The following is a 19,686-nucleotide window of genomic DNA, read 5'->3' on the forward strand; positions in this document are numbered from 1 at the left end:
TCGGGATGTCGAAAAATATCCCGACGTTTCTATAAGTTAGATTTTGTATTGTGTGCACCTTTTTCTGAGTTCAGGACAGTACTGTAGTACTTCTTTCCGCTGCAACCGGCATGTGGCGCTGTGAGAGCTCACCCAGCATCCACCCTGGAAAAAAAAATCTGCCTCCTCTTCCTAGTTTGTGTGTAAACATTCTATACTGTCTATACTATCTCCAGCGCGCTAAGAACTTTGACATCTTTATCGTTTAATATCTCGTGCATCCATGGTTGGTGTAAAGTGTAAAGAAGAGGCCAGCCGTTTCTTTTGAAACAAAATTGCAATAAGAAAGCTTAATGCGGTTGAGAAAATGGTTGAATCGCTTTTTTTCGCCACTCTCTAACAAGAAGGAGGACCTCTTGAAGCTAATCTTCCAAACATTACACTTAACTTTATTTATCTTTGCAGAGGATATTTTTTTATGAAATGTTTATTTTTTTAGTACAAAAATAATACAGGTTACCTATACAAGCCTTAAACATACGTATATAAACTATAAACACACAAAATATAGCACTGAATCAACTTACGAACAAATTCAACTTACAAACAATCGTCCGGAACCTGTCTCGTTCGTAAGTAGGGCAGTGTCTGTATATATTTTACAGTTTCCAAGGGTCGTTTTTTCCTATAATCCTCCTCCTTTCTCTCTACCAACAATTGTGTAAAACCTGGGACAAATACATATTGTTCTTGGAAATTTTGAAATGGGATTGGACGTGAACCAAGTGGGACCCTAAATTTCATCACGCTCTTTTTTTTTGCAGCTCACTAATCTAAAAAAAGTTGGTGACCCTTGATCCATCTCCATATATTTATTTTTAAATTTTATTTTTTTCTATCTTCATGTTTCCCAAAATACTATAAATTTACATGATCTCATCATTGGTCATCTATTTTTGGAAAATTCTCCAAAATCTTTTTTCCAAGCTTATTTTGTACACTAACTTTGTATGCACCATATTTGGGGGCTCCACTTTAGGGGTTTCCACTCTTATGCACCCCCCCTGAGGCATTGTGATTATATTTACCCCCGCTGCTTCATTTCCTGTCTTGCTTGGAAGATCACAAACCCGGGCCTCTCCTCTTGCCTTTAATCCATCTGCTTGCTGACAATTCATCTTGCACATTATTAGCAATACCACACACAAACTCTTGCACTAGGAGGCAAGGGAGTGAATTGAGCATTCTCCCCGGACCGCCTTACATTTATCCCCGAGGGACTAGAGTCACCTTGCTTTCAAGACGACAGCGTCCATTCAACTCACGCTCGCTGATCAAACGAGTTAAATTCATTCAACAAGATTCGCTGGTCCGATCTGCCGTGATGATTCTGCCCCACCCACAGAGAACATCAATCGAGCACTCCTATAACCGCCTCCACCCCCCTCGCCTTGTACTGATCTCCCCCTCTCTGCTGGTTGCCTGCACTTATTATACTTCAGTCAATAATCCAGGACAGCAGGATTGACTGGTGACAAGGATTGGCTTTCAAATTTACAAGTTATTCGAGGGACATTTGGAAAACACACATACATTTAATGTTATTGCACATTTTGGGTGAAAATGTTCTCTTAAATTAATGCTTTTTTACAATAGTCCGTCAAAGTCTTTGGGGGGAAGCTAAGGCCGCTGCCTGTCAATGCTGGGACCTAACTCATCTCTGAAGAACAGGATAATGCTTTATATATTAAAAAACGGCGATCAGATGTTGAATGTGCTGTATCTGAGTCCGATTTAGAGGCTTCTCCTGCTACTGATAACCATGGAAACCAAAACTGTTTCAAATGGGGAGGCAAACCCCAACTTCAAAAGATAGAGAGGAAGGGCAAGGCTGTATTAGCCCAAGACGCACCACGGGAAGCGGTGCCCGACGACCCAGGTGGTTAAAAGATCCGTGAACCGTGAACTGTTTTATTCAGTAAAAATAATTTTTAAACAGTGCATGAAATTAAAAAATATGTATCTTATCTAGAACATGGCAGATTTCTTTTTACTTATTTCTGTCATGATTACTGATGCGAGGCACCCGAGCCTGCTCCTTTGGCGCCAACTGCCCCGGACGCTGATTGGGTACCTGGCAATTTTTATACCCCCGTCTTTCTGTCACCGGTGGTCAGTCCGTCTGCGAACCTCAGCTTACGCTAGGCAAGCTTTTCGACCCTGACTCTAACCTGTTCTGATTCCCGTCTGTTTCCCGGCTCTGACCCCTTTTTCTGATCTCGACTACGATTTTGCTCCCCCGTCTCTACTGATCTGTTTTTTTTCTGCTCTCAACACCGCCATCTCTCGCCACAGAAATACCACTTCCGCGTCTGAGCAACCTTCGCCCCGCAACCAGTGATCAACGGATTGTGTGTACTATCCTTTCCCTTCTTCCCGATACAACTAAGAGAAAAGCACGCAAGTGGGTCCTGTCTCCGCTCTGGTCCTGACAATTTTGGTAATTGTTTTATAGTAGGAAAAATACCGGTAATATGAAAACTTGAAAACAAGTGCTCCATTTGCAGATCATTGGGCAGTAACAGCATTTGTTTTCCTCGTTTATTCTATTTAAAAAAAATCTGCAAAAATAGTCTTAAAAATGGACAATATTATCTAATATGGTAGATGGCAGGATAAAACTTAATTTTAAGAATAATGCGCAAGATCAATAGTCAGCAAGTTACTCCTTAAAATGACATATTAGTAAGAAAAATCTAAAATTGCAAAAAATAAATAGGTGTACAAGGGTTTTCGCTTATTTTAAGTATGTTTTTTTCACTTTTTATTTTATTTCCAACCTAATTATCAAGAAAAACAAAGAACGAAATATCTAAAAGAATTATTATTTAGATGGCGGACAGTAGATATTTTTTGTCATTACAGGAATTAGTTTTTGGTAAAGGAAACAAATAGGTTCTTACACGATTTTGCCTATTTTATGTATTTTTTTAATTTTACTATATTTTCAACTTTTTTCCTAATAAAGCAGGGGAAAAAGCCATCAAAATAAACAATATGTTATAATATACAGCAAAACAATTTGTTGTATTTTCTTTTTTAATTTTACTAAATTTCAAAAAGAGAATAAACGTCATTAAAACAAACTATATGATCTAATATGGAAGATGACAAATAATCCTTCTCAATGTAATACGTTTTTTCCCCCTTAAAACACGTTAAAACACAGTAGAACCCATACATTTGCATTAGTATATTTAGAATTATAAAACATATGCATCAATCTATGAAAAACAGTATTTAAAACGATCTATATCCTGCCAATAGTTAGGGACTTTATTTTCTATGCATACAACAGAAATTTATATGTGTCAATGTCATATGAAAATAATTCATCATTTTGGATACATATTTTTTGGTATGTATGTATATATATATATATATATATATATATATATATATATATATATATATATATATATATATATATATATATATTATTTTGCCTCAGTGGAATATTTACAATATAGTAAACTGTTGTACCTACACTGACCATAGGGAGGTGCTGCTGCAATGTGTATTTAGAACACTCCCTTCAGTCTGTGGCCTTCTTTCTCCCACTCCTCTTCTCTCACACTCTTTTCCTGCGCTGTCCAGATTAGTCTGCCCATCAAGCTGAGCATTGTTTTAATTTGCCAGGCCCGGGGCATATGTTGAGTGCTCGCGTCATTATTGTCTCGGCGCAGTGTGAGTTATCGCCTCGGCACATGACAACACGAGGCATATTTACAGGCGAGGACTGTGCGTGGCAAGGAAAGGATGGACAGAAGAAGACAGGAAAAAGTAAGAGAGAAGGAAGCTCTGTTAGATGTCACCATGAAAGATGACGGCCGGCGCTGGATAATACATCATTGCATCAGGGATTGTCTTGTCGGCGCCTTTTCCGTGTTGTGATGGGAATAAATGCTGATAAAGCCACGGGCGATCGTGATTATTACTTCCAGTGTGTTAGCAAGAGGAGGGGGAGGAATGAATTAGTAGATAGCAAATAAAACGCTCAGATAAGGGCTTCTTGAAAAGATGGTTAGAAGGTTCCCTTGAGATTTTTGCTTTAAAGTTACTAAGTACGGAAGTTTTGCTTTGCTTTGTGATTGTTACTTGCGGTGTGTTACCGCTAGGGAGGGGAGGGACAAATAAGCAGATTGATGGAAAATAAACAGGTCGGAAAAGCAATTCTTGAAAGGATATTTAGAAGGTTTGCAAAGGATTTTTCTTAAAAAGTTAATTACATTTAGTAGGTGTAGTTTGCTTTGAGAATATTACTTCCAGTGTGTTACCAAGAGTAGGGGGAGGAATGAATAAGCAGATAGATGCAGAACAAACTGACCCTTCAGATGAGGGCTTCTTGTAAGGATGTTTAGGTTTTCTAAGGATTTTTTTCCAAAGCTAATTGTTTAGTAAGTTTTAATTTGCTTTTTGATTATTACTTCCAGTGTGCAACCATGAGGAAGGGGGAGGGATGAATAAGCAGATGGATGGAAAACTAACACCTCAGTTGAGACTACTTGAAAGAACAATTAGAAAGTCATCCAGGATTTTAAACTCCCTCCCACGATACTTTTTTTCCTCCTTGTTCACTTCAGAATATTTTGCACGCAAAAAAATATTGTATTTTGTGTACTGCAATTATTAGCTATGGGCCCCAAGACTTGCACTGATGCTCAAAGGAAATTCAAAAACATTATAATCATGTAAAGCTTGCAACGAATCAACAATTATTAAGGAAGCAATTAAAGTATCAAACCCATTCAGGTTCATGATGACTCTCGCAAGTTATATTATCAATATGCCTGATCCACCCCCATTCTGCATCCACCCACTACTCTACTGTACCAGCTCAAGTCATTTCAAACGATCAAACCATCGATAATACAATTTCATTTTTCCTATTATATTATATTATCATATAATATATCCAAGTAGTACTTGCTATATACTATTTTGTAAACAAATATTTAATATGCATGTACCAGAGATGGGAATGCAGTACGACAATTTCAAGTGTCAAACTCCACCTCAGAACCGATTGACGTCGCATTTGAAGTATTTCGAAGTCGATGCCAGCTCTGAAGTTAATCTACCTCACAACTACTCAGCGCGCATTATCACACGGAGGCATGTAAAGACTTCAGAACATCCGCACAGATGGTCTCGGTTTCCTTTCAACTTTTCCGAAGTCGATGCCGACTCATCCCCACAAATCCCTACGTCGACCCGGCCTCACCTCGCCGCCAGAGACAGAGCGGCCATACAATCTAATTACACAAGAGAGGGCGCTGTAAACAGCGGCTTGTTTTATCTCCTTATACATCTGGACAAGTAGACAAAGTGCTAAAAGGAAATAAATGTGGCCTGACAGCCACATGAAAGGGTTCAGCCAGAGGCTTACTGCTACTTGGGGCACAGGAATGTTGTTGCTAAGCATCAGTTCGCAACCTATCACAGTGCAAGGAGGGCCTTGTCCTGCCTGCTGGAGCCAAAAGGGGGGGCTGACATTAGGGACGGGTTCTCCGGCTCTGTTTCCAGAACCTGTCCTTTCGGCTCGGTTCACTGAAAAGAGACGATTCTTTCGGCTTCCAAACTCTTCTTCAGGTGTTTTTGTTTCTAATGGTATACTGCTAAATATAATAAAACGTGATGCACCAAATTATTATTTTTTTCGAAAACATTTTATGCTCGCATATTATTTTAGCCTTTATTTTTTCAATATCAAAGCGATTTCACATAATCTAAACTTTCAAATTGTTTGTACTAAGCAAGTGAGTGAAAGTGGGAGTGAAAGTAGGAAGATAAAGAGAGAAAAAGATTGATGAGACAAAGGTAGAGAGAGGAAATGATAGAAAGAGAAAGATAAAATCATGGAAAGAAAGAAACAAATATTGCAAAAGACAAAACGGAAAGGTGAGAGGAAAAAATAGGAAGATAGAGAAATAGAAAGAGGGAAAGAGAAAGATATAAAAAGAAAGAGAAAACAGTTTTAAAAGAGAGAAATTGAGAAAGAAAGATACATTTTGGGAAAGTGTCAAGTGAGAAGGAAAGAAAGTGAAGGAAGAGAAACACAGAGAAAGATAGAAAGAGTGATAAAGACAGAGGGATGAAGATAGAAAGATAATGAGAGAGAGAGAGAGAGAGAGAGAGAGAGAGAGAGAGAAAGGAAGAAAAAAGATATGGACAGAGTGAAAAGAGAGAACAAGCAAGGGAAGAGAAAGATGGAGGAGAGGTAAAGAAAAAGAAAGATTAAAATGAGAAAGATTGAGAGAAAAAGAAAAAAGACAGAAACATTGAGAGAAATAGAGAAAGAGAAAGTGCAAGAAAGAGGGAGTCGGATGAGAAAAATATATAAAGATAGAATGAAAGGCAGAAAGATAACAAAAAAAGAGAAAGAATAAAGAGATATAATTAGAGGAATAGAGAAAGTAAATGAGGCAAGGAGAAAGAAAACTGAGAGAGAGGAAGACAAGAAGGAAATAGAGAAGGATTAAAAGAGAGAGCAAAAGACAGAGAGACAGAAAGAGAGAAAGATTGAAAGAGAGAAATAGAGAAAGCGAGCGCAAGAAAGAGAGTGTCAAGAGAAAGAGATAAAGATAGAAGGAAAGGCAAAAACGGAGAGAAAACAAAGGAGAGAAAGACAAAAAGATACAATTTGAGAATAATATAGAAAGTAAGGGATTAGAGGGAGAGAGAAATCAAAAAAGAGAGAGGGAAAAAGAGAGAACGAGTGAGAGCATTTTTAAAGGGGCAGGCTCATAGAGCCTTTTTGTTCACGAACTACCCGTCACAGCTGACATTAAGGGGAGGCTGGAGACTGGAGAAGATTTTGTTTTTAGCTTAAAGCAATTGTTGCAAAAAAATATAATAATAAAAGAAACAACAATCCAAGCCTTCTGTTTTGTTTTCTCCTGACACCACTTTCGCTTTTTGTACTTGCAAAAGACATGCAGAAAAAACGTCTTTTGATATCTTTTCTCTTTGGGTCTGCATCAAACTGGTTGTTTGGTGTCGTTTGCGCCAAAGTCTGGTTTGTCGTCTCGTTTCTGCCTTGTGATCGCAATTTAGATCAGAGGCGACGCCTTTTGTGAACCTATTTAATGCCGCCGCTCAACTTTGATTGTTATTTTGTTCAACTGTTTAAAATTTGAAAGTTTTTACAGAAAAATAAACAATGGTAAACTTTCTAAGTCTTCTAGCAGCAGTGCAATGAATAATACAAACCAGCCTCTAAGCTAGCTAACGTCTGAGCATTCTAGCAGTGTTTTTAAAAAAAAAGATTTGTGTATGTAATCAACTACTCAGTAATTTGATTTTCTACATACAGTAAACACAATGTTATTTACTCAATCACTTGGTGGATTAATTGATTGAAAAGGGAGAGGTAACAATGCAAAGAAAGCTAGCTTGGGTTCTATCTAGCATACTAACTAACTAGCAAACATTTCATTATCCTAAAGTTATGTCAAAAAATTGTATACTGTATACTGTTAAAAAAAACAGTAATGTATTTTCTACTTTACAATCCTATGAACTCATCTTATAATTAGTTGAAATTTTCAATGAACGAGAGTGTTGAAGATAATAGACCACGTGTCCCCTCCTGGGCGGCCATCTTCGATGGCAAAAGAGCTCAGTGAGCAGCCAAGCTAATCTTCTCCTTAATAACGGGAACCAACAACAAAAAGTGAATGAACCCAAAAACACGGCAAAACCGGCACTAACGCTAGGCCAGCTGGCCAAACAGCACACAGCGGGCAGTGAACGAGCGCCAACCGGGAGCAAACAGAACATGAAAGTCCTCGGCAGCCTAAAGTTAGCGAGGTGCTAGCTGGAAAAAATTATCTCAAACTGTGACTCATGCAGCGAAACACATAAATGAAAAGCCACAATTGCCTACCTCTAAACAGAAACGAGATAAAATATCTCACTTTTAGGAGAAATTCAACCGTCTCTTAAGTTAAAAAGAGTGACCTACATGCATCGTATAGATCTGAGGAGAACATTTTTTAATGTGTGGAGGGGTATAATGTAAGATTTCCCAGAGCGAAGATGGACGTTAAAGGGGTAGGCAAGTGAGTAGTCAGATCGCAAGCTAAGGTAGCTTCTTTTCTCGCTAGCCTACTTATTATCTAATAGTCAGTTTGATAGCTAGCTAGCTGGTTAGCTTTCAAGAAACTGAATATTCCATGGTCAGAATACATAGTAGCACAAAAAGCTACCTGGTGGTATTGCTACTGTACGAGTATAACTCGAACTGAAAGAGAAACATAAATGAAACAAGTAAAAAAATAAAAGAAGTGGGATAACAGTGTTTAGCATATTGGGGGGGCAAAGCATTCACACTATTATTAAACACATTGTTTGATGTAGCAATATAAAAATTCGTGACATTGTGTTTATTAATAATTAACTGTCCTACTCCAATGAACACTTTGTTATACGTATCATTTGATCAGTGATCACAAGAGCATGTTTTTTGTTTTATGTTTGACTCCAGGCAGAAAAAGTCAAAGGTTGAGTGCTACTGGACATTAATCATCTGTGGTCGTGACTCACGGATACTAACAAGTACTGTTTGTCTTTTGTTATTGTTCTTCAGGGGAAGAATTTTAAAATATGTTCGACCTTTCTTTGGAGAGTCTTACGGAATAAGAGCGGGCAATATAAATTGGAAATGTAGGGCGGCGTTACAGGTAAATCGCGCAATTAGCTTGCGGCTATTTCTCGTTGCGGTCCGGTTTGACCTTTTCTGTCGGATCCGATGCCGCGGATTAAGTTCAACTTCGTTCTGAATTAGTTTATTTTTATATTCATGGTAAATTAAAGCGCGTTTTAGCTAGGACTTCATTTGATTGAAATCATGTTTTGAGACCTGACTTGTTTGATATGCATTGATATCCACGCATGTTTCTTAAGACCTCGAATCTCTAAGTTAGGGGTCTCAAAGTCAATTGAGTTGGGGGCCACTGAAGCTGCGATCCAGGTGAAGTAAGGCCAAGGGGGGTTTCTCAAAAAACAGCGTTGCTAAAAATATTCCCTTCTATTAAAGAGACAGTGTTTTATTTTTGTCCACTAGATGTCATTGTAATGTGTATCACAACCAAAAACGAGTCCAAGGAAGACTACAAACTACAGAGACTGAAAGTGAGCTTTTTGTTTCCAATTTTTACCCAGCGTTTCTCAACGAAAGATAAAACTAGTGGAAAAAGGTTGTTGTATAAAAAAATTTAAAAATAGGCAAAAAATAAATGGGAATATAGAGTAAATTACAGAAAAAAATAATAAAGTAATTTATTTTATTATGATTCTCATTTTTATATTTTTCATCTCTTACCATTTGTTTTTTTAGTTTTACTTTTTGTCTTACTTCTTTAGTCTTTTCTTTTTTTCCCCCATTTTTCTTTTCTATTTTTCTCTTTTATTTAATCATTTGATTATTTCACTTCTTTATAAAAATAATAACATTTGTTTTAGTCACTTCGAGTCTCTGTCTTGTCTTCTTCCGTTGAGCTTTTAGCACTCATTTTCGGTGGCATGACAGAATACAGTGACATGTAGTGACAAAATAATACCCACTGTCTCTTTAACTTTCATTATAGGGCGGGGACCTCAAATTATCCTCCTGAGAGCCGCAATTGGCCCCTGGGCCGGGAGTTTAGGACACTTGCCAGGTGTTATTTGTTTGGTACAGTTGTCTGCTACTGTGGCGACAACACAAATTTATATAACGGCATGAACAAAGCTCACCTTCCATAGAGCATCGAGCTGCAACCAAAAATGTAAAAAATCATAACAAAAACCTGTAAATCTGTTGTTACTATGGCAACAGAGTTGAATGAGAGACAACCATTTATATGCAAAATATGGTGCACTGGTAGGTATTTTAGTCCTGTAGTTGACATTTTTATACAGTATTAGTTTTTTGTGACATTGTTACTTTTTGGCTTGACTCTCGGCTTTTGTTCTGAAACAGTTGTAATAGAAAAATTCTATGTTTTTCAATACTGTTCAATTTTGCAATATATATATATTTACAACAAAACAAAACCATTTTGTTGCCAAAATCTTCGTGCTGTTATTCATAATGATAAACTTACTCAAAGGAGGGAAGGTTTTCAATTACTCAATGATCATGAGATTTTCAAGCAAAAAGTATCGATATTCTATCAGTATTGATCGAAATTACCATGTATTTACTTGGATCAGACAGATCCCAGAATTTTCCAGTATCGCCCACGACTTTCTGTTTTCTCCATTCGTTAACATTTGTCTCTGGTACAGTGAATAAAAATAGTATGATAATGAGATAAAATGGAACGCTCATCTAAATCACTAATGTCTAGTGGGTAAGTTTCCCGCCACCGTGACCCGGGTTCAATTACTGTTGCTTCTAATGTTTTGCGATTGTGGTCAGCTCATCAATCGTTGCACAAATACGTTAATATACTGTTGTAAAACCTCGTATACAATGTGCAATTCTATAACAGGTATAGAAAAATGTGTGTTATACCTGAATAAATACTTTAATTCCATTTTTTTTCTGTAACTAAACTCCACAAACACAGCAACTCAAGCGTGTGACACACGCTGAGGCTTTCCTTTCTGCTTAAGTTGGAGGCCTGTTTTGCGGAGTGTAGGCTCTTTAATAATTGAAGACTCCAGGAGCGGGCCTGTCACACCGACTTGTCTCCGACACTTCTTTCGCAATTAGAAGCCGGGGAGACATTTGAAGAGGATCCCAGAAAAATAAAGTGTCACCCCAAAAAGTGACATGCCAACTTAAAGGAAATTAGCTCTTCACACGAGTGAAGCATCAAGGTTACTTAGCGATGCTAAAGTCAGTCTGTGGTGTTTGTGACTCAACCCTGCCTTCAAACCAAGCCCTTTTTCTTGACTTTGAATTGAAAAACTGAATGTACAAAGAAGAACACTTGAGGCGTGTTGGATTAAGGAAAGTAAGTACTGTACATTTTTGACTAAAAAGGAATCAGAATTAATCATTTGTGTATTATTTTACTTTGACAGCCTTGACATTTAATCTGCTGCTGGTTATCAAAATGAAGGCATTTCATATATAGAGTAAAAAATTTAGTATATACCTGTCAAGACCAGAACGGAAACAGGACCCAATTGTATGACGTTTACCACAAGTTTTATTGAAAGAAATAGGAAGGGCATCGCCCACGATCCGGTGTTCGCTGGACACGGGAAGCAAGTCGCTCTCGGATTCGGACTGGGATCCGAACACGGAACTAGATCTTCCGTAGCGAGCGATGGCGGTGTCAAGGACGGACAAACTGGTCAGTAGCCGGGACAGGGAGAGCAAGGCGTGGTCGGAGTCGTAAACGAGTCGTAAGCCAGAACGGGAGAGTAGACGTAGTCGGGGACAAAACGTGTCGTAAGCCGGGACAGGAGGGCAGACGTGGTCAGGATCAAAACAGGTCGTAGCCAGAGACAAACGGGAGCAAAAACGGGACAGGTGGGAGTCAGGGTCGAAAAAGGCTTACTTAGTAATACACTGAGGTACGCAGACGCACTGACAACAGGGGACAGACAGGACTGGGTTCATATAGTGAGATGGAGCCAATCAGAACCCACGGCGGTTGGCGCCAAATGAGCGGGCACAGTTGGATCACATCAGTAATCATGACATTACCATACAATTTTGTACTATGTGAATTAAGAAAGAAAAAAAGAGTACAACTCATGACAAGAGCAACAGACAATAAGATACAGTAATAGGTTATATGATTATAATAGTTTCTGACTGTTTTCTGGCCATAGAGTCAAAACACTGTGTATTACTTGGCAGATACCAGCGAATTTGACTCTGTAGTAACATATTTGCGTTGAACACAACCGCAAACCTGGTGTCAATGCAGAGGTGGGTAGTAACAGAGTACATTTACTCCGTTACATTTACTTGAGTAAGTTTTGGCAAATGTTGTATTCCCAGGAGTATTTTTAAATCCCTATACCTTTACTTGAGTAAATTTGAGAAGAAAAAAATAGTACCCTTACTCCGCTACATAAGGCAACATTGAAGTTGTTACTTTGTTTTTTAACAATTCCCCTCCACAAAAGTTTGTGTACGGATGAAACAGATCTAAAATGTCGCTTAGCAATACCGAATATGAAAACACTGAATAGGAGGAGCAACTTTTAGATTAAATGTATTTTTTGGTGGATTGTATGGACTTTGATAATTTGATGAAAAAAATCAATAAATATGACATTGCTACAGTTACTTGAGTAATTTTATCACCAAGTACTTGTTTTACTTTAACTCAAGTAGGTACTTTTACTTCTACTTGAGTAATATTATCCTGAAGTAACAGTACTAAAATATTTGGCTAAGCTGCCCACCTCTGTTCCAAAGTTATGCTGACAAGTTGACAGGTTATTTTAAAATAAATCAACACTAATTAGAAATAAATGAAGAACGAAATAAATGATTTGAAACGATTGTGACAATATTTCATTTTTAAAATGGACAAATTAACCCGTATATTTGTAGATAAGCTAATCATGAGGACTAAAATAACATCAATATCAATAGTAATAATGATAACATTGATAAACAAGTAATATAATTAATAAGTAATAATATTAATAATACAAGATGAAAAAGTATAATTCTGTGCATCTCAATGTGAATGAATATATATGTGAATGTAATTGTTTAAAAATGTCTAAATCAATCAAAGCAAAAGGTAGAAAAATATGCTATATGCTATGGAAAAATACAATGTTCGTTAAAAAATTCTCTAAAAAGGTGACAACAGTCAAGTGCTTCCACCTATATATCTATGTACCAACCTACACACAGACTTACATACCAACCTACCTACGTACCGACGTGCATATTGAATTACATACTATGTACTGACCTATGTATCAAACTACATTTTGACCTACGCAACCTAAAGATCTACCTATGTACCAATTTACGCATCTACCTATGTACCTAGCTACTGACCTATGTAGCTATGCTACGTACCTACCTACGTACAGGCCCAAGTACTGACTAATTTACCAATATACGTACCGACGTACCGACCTAAGTACGGACAGACCCTCCTACATATCAAACTATATACTGACCTACCTACATACCCACGAACCTACATTCCTCCGACCTAGTCTACTCTAGTCTTGTTATTTACATATTCTTCCTTTTTAACTATTCTATATAATTACCTTATATTATACACTACACTTATTTTTTACTCTATTCTTTTAAATCTATTATTTCATCATTATTGAGTGTTCGTGTGTCAAAGGATTTGTTGTATATATCATGTTTATGGTTTATACTGGCTGAACAAATAAATACAATACAATACCTACATTTGCACCCACCTACCTTCATACCGACCTACTTATGAACTTACCAACCTACATACGTACCTACCTACGTACGGAACTAGGTACCTACCTACGTACCGATCTATGTACCTACCTACATACCGATCTATGTACCTACCTACATACCGACCTTTGTACTGACCTTTACCTTTGTACCTATATATTTACTGACTTGCGTGCCGACCTATGTGCTTACCTATGTATTGACGTACCTACCTAGCTACAAACTGACTTACCTGTGTACCTACCGTTTTACTGACCTACTTTTTACATACTTACCTACCTTAGTAAAAACCTACGTACTTAATTACCGGCCCAGCAATGTACTGACCTACCTCTACCTACCTGTCCACGTACTGACCCATGTACCTGGCTAACTACGTACCTACCTACATATTGACCTACCTTCATACTGGCCTATGTACCTACCTTCCGACCTAGCTACCTACCTACTGACCCATGAATGTAATGACCTACCTATGTACCTAGCTACCTACTGATCTACCTATGTACCGAATTACCTACCTATGTAAGGACCTACCATGGCAGTTGGACATGCGTTTTTTGGTGTATATATAATGTGTGTCTACGTGTGTGTGTGTGTGTGTGTGTGTGTGTGTGTATATAAGGATGCTGTTGCTATCTGTCTATCTACAGCTAGCTTCTTCAAAATCCCTGCCAACCTTTAGCTGGGAAACGCCGCCCCTTCGCCATGTCTGAGTCTCCGTGCGGCGGCGATAACGCTGTCATCCGGCACACCGATCATAAGTCACCGGCAAACGAGCACACAGATCCTCCGTGGCGAGACAGAACCCTCAGCGGGCCTGTAAGCTGTATCATTACACCATGTCATCTTTATGGCACGGAGCAAAGCCCGGCTCTCTAATTACATCCTGCCCTACTCCATTTACGCAGACGGGGAAGCGAGCGGCGGGCAAACAAAGCGCTGGCAAAACGGAGTGCCTCGTCGTTCCTCGGCACGGCCACGAGAGGCCAGATAATGGCCGGCCCGCATCGACTCCTTCAAGGACTCGGCAAGGTGAGCGAGCGCCTGGCGGATGGAGGAGACAACCTGAGGAAAGTAAAATAAAAAGAAGTAGCCGCCTTTAAACGGTAATTGCGCCCCCTTTTCCCCTGGAGCGCGCTCGCAGGTTTATAAAGGAGATTTACAGGCGGCGGCGGTGCCACAAATCAGGCCGCCCTCCGAGAAACACTCGCGCTATGAAATTGTTTAATCTCATCAAGTTTTGCCTTCACCAACGGCCATTAATCACAAAGTCTTTGTTGTCGTGCAGCACCTCTGGAAGACAACGGCTGCTCTGTGTATTCAGATATACGAGTACGCTGTTGAAAAGTCGCCGTTATAGCAGAATTGGACTCATCGGTGACCACAATCAGAGAATCTTCCCATAAAGCACTGGGTCTGAAATAGTGGGGCGCGTGCGTTTGACTTGGAACTTTTTTTTTTTTTAAATTAGAAATAATCGATAGCACCTCCACTACACTAGGGAGCAGTGGCGCTATCGATGGCAGTGTTTGTTTACATGTATTCTCCACTTCGTGTACAGGGTTGGGTTGGGTTACTTTAACTTGATTACTTTAAATTACTTTTGGATTACTCCAATACCAAATATGCTAATAATAGACAAAAGAAACTAAATATGAATAGAAATATGACTTACAACACGTGGTAAGCTTTCTTTCCTGGCTTTGATCGCTTTGATCTCCGGCAAAACTAACATAAAATGCGACAGAAACAAAATGAAAATAAATCCAAACAGCTTGCCAACATCATTTTTGCCGTTCCATGTATTCCGTTACTCCCCAAGCCTGCACAAAATGTTGTAATTTTATTAATATTTAGTTTCTTTTGTCTTTTATTAGCATATTTGGTATTGGAGTAATCCAAAAGTATGTGAAAGTAATTAAGTTAAAGTAACCCTACCCAACCCTGTCCGTGTATATAGCAAAGAGTAAAAGCAATGAGTATGGAGTTTGGCTACGAAGTGGAGCAGACTCTCAAGTGACCCCATGAAAAAGAATTAACTCATATGAGGAGACAGACTCTTTGGGGTCGCTGGAGGATTTATTCTTCCGGGGCGGGGGTGGGCGTGACAGAGAATCAATTAGAAGCACTGCTATGTTTACTTTTCACCGTTTCGCTACTTTGCAGATTTTCATTGTGCATTGTGTTCTGCAATCCAAACAGTCTTCTGCCTGAGTCTGCCTGTGCGTCAATAATGTTGCAGTTTAGGTTATACACAAACACCTAGACTAACTTACGTTACCGACGCTGAAAAGCAACAAAAGGCAGAGAAAGATGCTTTCTATCGCCAATAAAGTTGGACTCCTCACTTAAAAGAAGGTAAAAGCAATTTTATGCCATAATTGTATTTGCCCAATCATGTCCGCATGATGGCGACCAAATATCATTCCAAATCAGGGTTGAAAAGATTTTCAACGCAGTAGTGCAATACTCACAATTAATTTTAAAAGTATAATTTGACAGTACAGTCGTTATTTGTAAAAATTTGGTTTAATGTACGATAGAAAATTCAATAGATAAAAAATAAATAAGTATACAAATGTTTTTACGTTGCAGGTTTTGACCTTCGCATCTCCGCAAAAAAACGAGGGATATCTGTATCTACTGCATCTATATCCACATGTGAAGTCTAGAACCAAGCTCCAGATCACAAGAATGTATTCACCGCTATATCGTTGAACTTTAACTTGGTCACTACCATTGACGACTAAACACGTCAAAAATCCATTTTAACTACAGGGCTTCATTTCTGTATGTTTTTTAAGAGGGTTATTTCCACCTACGCAGCCGGTGTGAATAATCAATAAGCTCTCCAGAAGCTTGATAATGATCCTGGGCATTTGAATCAGCTGAGTTGGAGGAGAGAACCGTCAGTAACATAAGGTGATGACTGGATTTTGCCCTCTTTAATTAATGTTCCATAAAAATGACCAGTTTTCAAAATAAATAATAATGTTAGCACAAATAAAATGTTTAGAATAAATTCCTACTCTACAACAGGGATCAGCTGAGAAGCCCAAAGACTGGTTCTGAAATAGCTCACCAGTGGAGGGTTATTGTGATTTTCTAAGGAATCCGATTTCTGACTGGCATATGAAATCACTGACACATCTACTTATAATTACAAGGTAGCAATAACATAATAAAATATTTTTGTTATTTTGGAAATTCGTAGTAAACTGGTAGCATGTCACGCTAATAATTAACAAAAAGTAGCTATTAGCTTTAAAAAAAGTTGTTTACCCCTGCTCTACACAATGTGCTAAATTGTAAAGGAAATAAAAAGCACAGATCAAGTACTCCAATCAATTTAACTTTATGGTTTTTTTTTTTAAACCCAATTTTTCAGGGTTGTTGTTATTAAAAAAATTGAGTTGTGAGGTTTTTATGTACAGTACAAGCCAATTGTTAATGCTATTTACAGAAATAATATATAGAAATAAATGTACTATATATTTGTATGTTCTCCCCGTGCTTGCGTGGGTTTCCTCCGGGCACTCCGGTTTCCTCCCACATTCCAAAAACATGCATGTCAGGTGAATTGGCCGGTCCAAATTGTCCCTAGGTGTGATTGAGCGAGTGAGTTGTCTGTCCCCGTGTGCCCTGCGATTGGCCGGCAACCAGTTCAGGGTGTCCCCTGCCCACTGCCCCATGATTGCTGGGATGGGCTCCAGCACCCCCGCGACCCTACTGAGGATAAGCGGTGTAGCTAATGAGATGAGATGAGATTTTGATTTGATGATGATTTTTTGGACAAAAATTGTTATTCTATGTTTTATTTCTTCCAAAAGATTACACAATTTGAGAAAAATTCTGGGTGGCTTGACTTGGCTTTCACCTTGCTCATACTATCACTGATTCTTTTATTTGTGGCTGAGGAGCGCGCCAAATCCGAATTTTTGGTCTCACTTTCGCCCTCTGCAGACGCTCAGTACATACAGTGGAGAGGAATAGGTGTGACCAGGCTGTACTTGCCCAAGACAAACCCAGGGTTGGGTAGGGTTACTTTAACTGGATTACTTTCAATTACTTTTGGATTACTCCAATACCAAATATGCTAATAAAAGACAAAAGAAACTAAATATGAATAACATTACTAAATTTTGTGCAGGCTTGGGAACTACATGGAACGGCAAAAATGATGTTGGCAAGCTGTTTGGATTTATTTTCATTTTGTTTCTGTCGCATTTTATGTTAGTTTTGCCGGAGATCAAAGAGATCAAAGCCAGGAGAGAAAGCTTACCACGTGTTGTGAGTCATCATTTTATTCATATTTAGTTTATTTTGTCTTTAATTAGCATATTTGGTATTGGAGTAATCCAAAAGTAATTGAAGGTAATCCAGTTAAAGTAACCCTACCCAACCCTGGACAAATCACAGGAAATGGTGCCCCTACAACCTTAGTAGTTAAGGGATCCATTCAACCGACCAACCATAATGTAAGAATTCGGCAGTTTTGCAAAAGAAAATCCAAAAATTGTTAAGTTAAATGAGAAAGAACATTAACACTGAATAAATATAACCATATCATATATTTGGATGATAGATGAGGCTTGACAGCACGATACTTGCAGAAAGTTACTGAAACGACACATTTATTGTTGCCTTGATACATTTAAAGAATATACTATGTACGTACAAAGAAGTAAGTGCTCTTTGGTGCAGATCGCGGAACTGATGGATATCTCATTTCCCGCCGACGCCACCCAACGCTGGCAAATTATTACTGCATAAATTTCATGTCAACAGAAGCGGCCAATTAATTAAGTTAAAAATGCACTCGTGATGGCGTCTACGCGCCGACAAGGAGAACCGGGGGGCAATTTTCCACTCGGTGAATTTACTGCAGGGGTCACCGTAATGGAGGATTTTAAACTTTGTCATAAAGCGGCAGACAGGCCAATGTCTACACACGGGCCGACTAACCCGTGACATATTTGCATAAAGTGTATTTATGTGAAAACGCTAGAGGACGGCGGCGAAGAGGAGAGGGGGGGATAAAGTTTACGACGAGGAACAAAACCGTCGGCTCTCGAGTGTTTCACGCGTCCGCGTAGCGATGACGCTGGCACCTTTCGCCGTTTTAAGATGGCGCGAGAAACGTTTTAACAGCGACCGGAATGAATTATTCATCTAGTACGAGGGGGTGGGGGGTTGTTTGTGGGGTAGGGGGTGCTTGTTTATTCAGCTTAGGCCGTTTATCAGGCGGGCGAGGGACCCACGGCGGGGATGAGACTCCAGATTTATCTGCATTCTGGCTCCAAAACAGATAAATCAAAAGGTGTAATCATGCCGCCGCTGGCCCTTGCGTGACCCCGCTGAACTGGTGACACTGGGATATCCAAACTAGATATGTGTCGTTTGTGAACGAAACGGCTCTATGACTTGGCTCCTGGAAGTAAAGGAAGGGAGCTGACTCCCCTTTAATCAAGTCAAGTCATGTTTATTTGTATAGCCCTTAATCACAAGGAGTCTCAAAGGGCTGCACAGACTACTGATTATTGCAAACTACAGACTATTATTACACCATCCCCTGATCTAAAACCTACATGAGGGAAAGGAAAAACTCAATGGACCGCACATGAGGTAATCAAGAACTGGTTCCCTTCAAAAGAGGTCAATTGGAATTTGCCAAAGCTGGGGGGGACTCCAAACCATTACGTAGCTGCATTTGCTGATGATCATTAATCAACCAGAAAGCATTGAGGAAACCCACCCTGGTATTACCAGATTTCCAGATTATTTGGAAACGGTCCAGAAATTAGAAAGTATGACGGATATCCCAGAAATGCATTGGATAAAACTGGACAAAATGACAGCCCTACCTTTGAGAAACGTATACTGTAGTGTTATTCAAGTGCCCTCTCGTGGTAAATATGTTGATTGTTTGTTTCTAAATAGAAACAAAAAGAAAAGCGCAGAACATAGACGTCTGGTCAAGAAGTTTTGAACGCTCCTTGCAAGACTTTGTTTGTCATTGCTTTGAACAATAATTGTCCCTAAGTATGAAACATTTTGTGATTACTTCAATGAAAATGTTTGTTTTTAGTAACATTTTGTACAACATGACATACCTTTGTTTGAATTTTCGTAAATCATACTAAACTCGGTAACTGCTTTGCCTTTGAGAAACAGAGATATCTTAAAGTGCCCTCTTGTGGTAAAAGTGTTGATTTTAGTGGTGAAACCAGATGTCATAATGTTAATTTATATTCGAATGAAATATTTTCATTTACATGTTT

General features: G+C 38.7%; 2 protein-coding genes across 5 annotated transcripts in view; one reads left to right on the forward strand and one right to left on the reverse strand.

The window, feature by feature from the left end:
• Nucleotides 1-19,686, forward strand: part of LOC148354264 (uncharacterized) — a 109,807-nt gene that overhangs the window by 65,311 nt on the left and 24,810 nt on the right. For 2 of the 4 annotated variants that reach the window (XM_088351886.1, XM_088351887.1), the window contains exons 3-4: nt 14,056-14,224; nt 14,314-14,437. In XM_088351886.1, the coding sequence (XP_088208012.1) occupies nt 14,111-14,224; nt 14,314-14,437 (238 nt within the window). In that variant the 5' untranslated portion in view covers nt 14,056-14,110. Of the gene's footprint in view, nt 1-3,641; nt 3,823-14,055; nt 14,225-14,313; nt 14,438-16,000; nt 16,172-19,686 lie in introns of those variants that run through there. The other 2 variants (XM_088351885.1, XM_088351884.1) reach the window with 2 other exon arrangements.
• Nucleotides 1-19,686, reverse strand: part of lrmda (leucine rich melanocyte differentiation associated) — a 451,150-nt gene that overhangs the window by 53,206 nt on the left and 378,258 nt on the right. The gene's annotated exons all lie outside the window — the stretch shown is intronic.

Source organism: Urocampus carinirostris, chromosome 13 (assembly GCF_059441175.1).
Source record: "Urocampus carinirostris isolate Australia breed hairy pipefish chromosome 13, RoL_Ucar_1.0, whole genome shotgun sequence".
Taxonomy (NCBI): Eukaryota; Metazoa; Chordata; class Actinopteri; order Syngnathiformes; family Syngnathidae; genus Urocampus; species Urocampus carinirostris.